The following is a 6,130-nucleotide window of genomic DNA, read 5'->3' on the forward strand; positions in this document are numbered from 1 at the left end:
CCCTCCGCCAGTGCGGACTGAATACCAGCTGCTGGGAGAATGTGGTTGTACTGTGGTTACACTGGGCGAAACCCAAGTGTGGATGTGTGTTACGGTATGAATGAAAAGGTGGTTGTTGCTCAAAACAGTGTGCACATTCAGCAATCCCGCTGCAGAGGTATAAAGGTTAGAATAAGTGAGTCTACTGTTAATAAGTGGATTAATTCCTGGTGAACATACAATAGGTTTGGTCCTTCTTACATCTTGCTTTCTCTTTATTCCTCTCCATTGTTGTTCATTTTTCATCATATCTCTCCTTCCTGCCTTCTTTTATTCTATTTCTCCCTCGATCTCTCACTCCTTCTGCCTCTATTCATCTTTCTTGCCTCTCTCACTTTCTATCCCATCCTCTCCCTCCATCTCTCTTTTGCCTTCTTTTCTTAATCACTCCTTCCCTCCTTTTCCCCCATCTTGCCCCCCCCCGCCCTTGGCAGAGGCTCAGCTGGCCTCCCTTGGCATGAAAACAAGCCTGGTTGTCATGGTAACCTCCTGTAGTCCACATGAAGTGATGCCCATTTATTTTTAGATGCCGCTCATTCAAGACAATCCACAACGGGTTAATGGGTACACTCGTGCCACAGTTGCAGATATTTCTGCCTCTGTGGTAATCCAAGGCATGACACAGAGAACATACCGACGTTTGTTCTCATAGCGCTTCAGTGCATGAATCTGTAATGGATGATTAATTATGAATATTAGGACCTTTTCATTATATCTTATTCATGAATATGCATTGAAGCCTATACTGTCCAATATCCATAACCACAACTAAATTACATCCAATTCTCATCCTGTTTTGTGAGGAGAGGCAACATGGCACAATTAATTTGTGAGAATGTCAATAATACACATAGAGCTTAGACTGTCAATACACGAGTTCGATATTTTTGATTAAGTGTTGATAATCACTTTTTGGGTGTATTCAATCTCATCCAGTCCTAGGTTCATTTTTATTTACCTACAGATCCCATAATGACCCTCAGCAGCACCACACAAGAAGTAGGTAAGTGTTAGTTTTAAATCAAAGATGGGCCAACAAGAACATAAACAGCGGTAGCTAGTACTAATGCAAATTATTAATTCTTTAAATGAATGCCAAACATTTACAAAGTATATAAAAGCAAGGTGTACTTTGTTGAATTGGTTTTTCCAGATAATGGCGGGGGTCCATTCATGTCTGAAAATAAACTTGAAATTCGCTTGTGCTAGGCAATTTAGTCCAGCCCAGACTATTGAAATATGTTAGATGACTGGTTTGCAGGCAGAACTTCAGACAGTACAAAATATGAATCATGACTGAACAGAGGGATCCATGGACAGAGGTCCTTTTAGCATTCAAGAAAAGCCAGTGGAGAGTATTTGACAGGATTCGTTTTATGTTCACAAATGAAACACCTTTCAGCATTGTGTAAAATGTCATCCTTTGTGTATGAGTGTATCCCTCTCACTCTCTTTGTATTTCTCTCTGTCACACACAAAAATATAGACTCTAGATTAGTATCCAAACTAATGGCATTTCAGATAGCTATTATTTTTTTCAGCTGGTTGGTTACAGCTTAGTGCTGCTTTAGAGACACTGGCAGTACCACAGATGCCCCATGCCCACTCTAATAACAGCTCGTGCCAACACAAAGGAACCCCTCTGGCATTTTGCTAGCAATGTCTGAGTGAGTCCCTTTACAAGCCATGTCCCTGTTCCAAGTTTACACCATTTGGTTTGTCACACTCCACTCAACTGTCCACCTAATGGACAACCACCGTGGCAGGTGAAAACAGCTGTTTTTCTCGGCCCAATTAGCCAAAGCTCTGAGATCTGACTTTGTCTTGGTTCCCAGTGGAAGGCATTCAGATTGATATTTCAAGTGTTTCAATGCGATCTACATGCAGCAAGGGTCCTGCTGCCCGGAACTGAACCATTGGCATTGCGATAAAGTGGTATGTGCCTTAGCCTTTAGGCTATCAGGGCCCCCCATAATAGCTTTTAAATGTAACGTATTATCTCCTCACTCCATCTTATTATTGGTTCAAACTGATTGTGAATGAATGCAGCACAGTAATACAATAATGTATGCCAGATGAAATATTTGAGTAACAAAAATGAAATTAATTTCCAAATAACTGTAATTTGAGAAGAAAAGCTACTGCTCACCCCTCTTTCAGTCTGAGACAGATGGAATGGAGCCAGTCTTTGCAAACTGCCCTCATGGTACAGTATACCTGAGGTAGGGTTTATGAGCCAAAAAGTGGTATCTGTTGAATTGAAATAATGTTAAGTTAAGGCAGCGGGCAGAAGTTTCTTGCCTGAAATGTGAAACACAATGGGAATGGAAATACTCAAGTTAAAGACACATAAAACAAGCATGAGTGCTTTTTGCGTTGAGGTTGATAGGTTTTGCATCAGAGAGGCACTAGTAGTAGTTGATGATCCTGCATAATCATAGTTATTAGACTGGAGCCACTGTGGGAATACCAATTGGTGTACATGGGGACACCAAAAGGACATTTTGAGATTAGCATTGAAATGTCTCATTGGGTTATGCAAATCTGATCCACATTAGCATATGCATGCACATGTGCAGCCTAGCAGTAATGCGCTCATAATAAAAGTGAGACAAATAATGTGTATGCATATACATACACATGGACAAAAAGGTAGTAACATCAGTAATAAGTCTTTGTAGATGTTATAGCTCCGATGTTATGGTTCACTTACTTCTCAGAGAACATCATCTCCTGCTGTCACTGTAAAAGAGTGAAGAAGCCATTATAAACCAAAGCAATACTAACAATTGTTTAAAAAAAAAAAAAAGTTTAGTCCGTATCATGCTTAAACCAGCATTTAGAAGACAAGTTGAATCACATCATAATGTAAGTCAAATCTGTTCATGAGCATTTCTTCTTCTCAGAATGAATAATGTCATTTTCTGCTGATAACCTGACGGAGTTTCTTGGAATAATAAAAAAAAAATAACTGGAACATTTGGGTGTTTGGTTAAGTTTGTTTGGGGGGAGTTATGAGGACGTTAAAGGAGAGAAACTGAGAATAAAAGGTACAAACAGCCTGGAGAGCCTGTTATAAATGAACCAAAAGACAACATTTTCCCACCATGTGGACTTATATTTACACAGTACAGTTTGCGCATTTGTTTGTATGTTTTTTGGATTTTTTTGATAAATTCATGTCTGTGTGTGCACACTCTTGATGCATTAATTTGCATCCCTGAATTTATCTTCTTCAACACATTATACCCAGACAATTGGGGTTTGCCAAAGTCCTTATAGGCTTATAGGCTCTCATATACATCTCTGGCATTGTATCAGTTCTGCAACTTGTATGAAATTGCTGGTTGTCTTTGGTGACTGCTGAGAAACACAACAGACCTATAATAATTTCAGCATTATTACTTTTTAATGATTCTAGTGGCCAAAAGTAATTTAAACATTTTACCACTTTTGTTTCATTTTGCTGGTTTCTTGGCTGCAGTCCCTTTTTGGACTTGTAACAAAATCATTTTAAATGAGTGTTTTGTTTTAAATGATGGATGCCTTTGGTACGCACAGGAGCTGTATGAAAGAGGAATTGTCGGGGCTTATTTTAATAATACTGTACTGCGCAGCTCCCTTTGTATTTTACTGCTTGCAGTGCAATTTAGAATGTTAACTTACAGTCTAATAAGTCTATCTAATTACTACACACTATGAATTGATAAAGGCGGTGGATTATCCAGGGAGTCAGCCAGCTCAAAAAATATTATAATAATAGAGTCCTATTTATGTGTAGTTGTCTACCTTCCGACATGGCCTCAGGTAACCATTGGTAAACGTTTTCAAAATAAAATGCTTGCTTTCTATGCAGTGATGAAGTAGGAAAAGCATGATGTTACTGTTTTACTGTAACTTGTTACGATATACAGCAACAAAACACTACTAAAATATGTTAGTATATTTGTCACGTATGAACAGAGCCCCCCCCCAACAGCACGAAGGAAAAACCTGACATTCCTCATAGTATGTGAAAGGCTTTTATAGGTTTTACACTATTTATTATTCAGTTTCATATACATAGTTTGCTGACTGACTGTACAGTCAGTTTCCTACTTTCATACACTAGAAAGGGTTCCACAGTTCCTGGCTGTGTACATGTTTAATGACTTGGACTGAGGAAATTAACTTTATGAGAAATTGATTTTCCGAGCAGCATTTGTGTTTATGTAAATGTCGGAACTGTGGTGAAACTTGGTCTCGCTTGTTTTTTTTTCTTCTTTGAAAGTCAATGAACTGAAATTATCCATTACTTTCAGATGAATGGCAAAAGCAAAATTGACTGAGCAGTATGCTGACTGTTATATAACCACTATACAACAAACGCACCAATACTACAACTGTAAACTCCTGAACCTGCTGCAGAGAAGATATGCCCATCTGTGTTTTGTTTGTAGCTCAGCTTCAGTATTTCAATATTCTCTTCACATTTGAGTTGTGACCCCTGTGCTTGTCCCTGGCATGATGTTTTTCCATATCTGTTACCACCCTGCTCTCTCCATAAAGTTAAGGTGCCATCTGCCAGCTTTGCACCCAGAGTGCTGCTGAGTGGGTGCTCTGGAATCTGCCAACCACCTGGTGTGTCACAGCTAAGAGCTTCCATCTGAACATGTTAATAAAGCTAGTATTCACTTTTACAGTATATTTTATATACAAAAACATATATGTGCACATGCTCACACTCCACCGCTCCCTAAGAACAGTGTGCAGATGAGGTAAAAAAGTAAGTGTTGACACTGTCACCGGTGGTGGTATTATTGTTTAAGTCACACGGTTGCCAGGCAGTCTAATTAAACTGTAAAGGCTAAGCAAGTGCTTCCTCCCACGAATCAGCACACGAACTGAGCTAAGTGAAGGAGAAAGAGAATATTTGTTCTTCACAGGCTTGAAAGTGCTGCTCAGAATAAAAACAGAAGTGTAAAAGTGATTCAGAGTAGCTGTAAATCACTGGGGGCTTCCCAGATTTCCTGGTTATGAAGGTGTCCTATCAGTATCAGAGGGTATAATACAAATATACTGTATGCCATGTATTACATGCTAAAACTGCATTGGAATGTGCCTTTAACAGTCTGTTATGGAAGTAGAGGTTGATGCTACAGTACAGTAGATAGTACAGCTGAAAACATGAGTATTCATCCAGCTGGATGAAGCTGATGGCCATCCTTCCTTTAGGCCGTGCTGTCAGCATTGCAGCAACACAAAATTTGCATTTACATCACGATGTTGTCTCATATGTTGTTTAATTGCTGCTAAAGGAATTTCAAATCTGTCGATGCCCTGCAAATGTCTTGTAGATCACCTCATGTGCTTTTGTTCAAGTTTATTTAAATGCATTCATGCTTCAATCATTTATTCTGTACGTCACCAGCAAGATGAATGGCACATTCAATAGCACAGACTGGTAAATTAGATGAGAGCTTCATGCCCACGGTTAATATAATAACAGCCGGGGAAACATTCCAGTGTACATGTGTAAATGATGCATGTGTCTGAAAACAAATTTTTTGTCTTTTTGCTTTTTTCTCAGATTGAAGGAGAGGAGGAGCAGAAACGTTCTGAGGAAGGCAAAGCGCGTTACCTCCACAACAAAGCAAAGAGACTTGCAGACAAGGAGCGCCAGGAGTGACGCCATTGTTCACCAGAATTTAATGCCTGCAACAATATTATATCAACCCCACACAACACGCGTACAGAATGAAGGAAATAAAAACCCTCTCTCCTGTTCTGTAATTGTAGCCTCCTCTTAAACCTAAACCTGTGATTATTTATTCCTGTGCTACACACCAAAGTGTCCACATATAGCTCTACATGTATGTAAAAGTAAAAGTACATATTTTAATTTTTGGGGAGATTATTATTGATGTATGAAGACTATTCATGATCACTGTCAGTGCAAAGTGACAGTCTGACTGTATGTATAAGTAAGAGTACTATTTTGACTAAAGAAGATTTTTAAGTATGAAGACTTCATGATTGGTGTCAGTGCAACGTTATAGTCTGAGCGCAAGGAAAATGATGAATAAGTGGGTGAATAATAATGAATAAAAGA

General features: G+C 39.0%; 1 protein-coding gene across 2 annotated transcripts in view; it reads left to right on the plus strand.

The window, feature by feature from the left end:
- Positions 1 to 6,130, plus strand: part of acot7 (acyl-CoA thioesterase 7) — a 51,801-nt gene extending 45,671 nt beyond the window's left edge. For both annotated transcript variants that reach the window (XM_040151816.1, XM_040151817.1), the window contains one exon: positions 5,609 to 6,130. In XM_040151816.1, coding sequence (XP_040007750.1) covers positions 5,609 to 5,707 — 99 coding nt within the window. In that variant the 3' untranslated portion in view covers positions 5,708 to 6,130. The remainder of the gene's footprint in view (positions 1 to 5,608) is intronic.

Source organism: Xiphias gladius, chromosome 18 (genome assembly GCF_016859285.1).
Source record: "Xiphias gladius isolate SHS-SW01 ecotype Sanya breed wild chromosome 18, ASM1685928v1, whole genome shotgun sequence".
Taxonomy (NCBI): Eukaryota; Metazoa; Chordata; class Actinopteri; order Istiophoriformes; family Xiphiidae; genus Xiphias; species Xiphias gladius.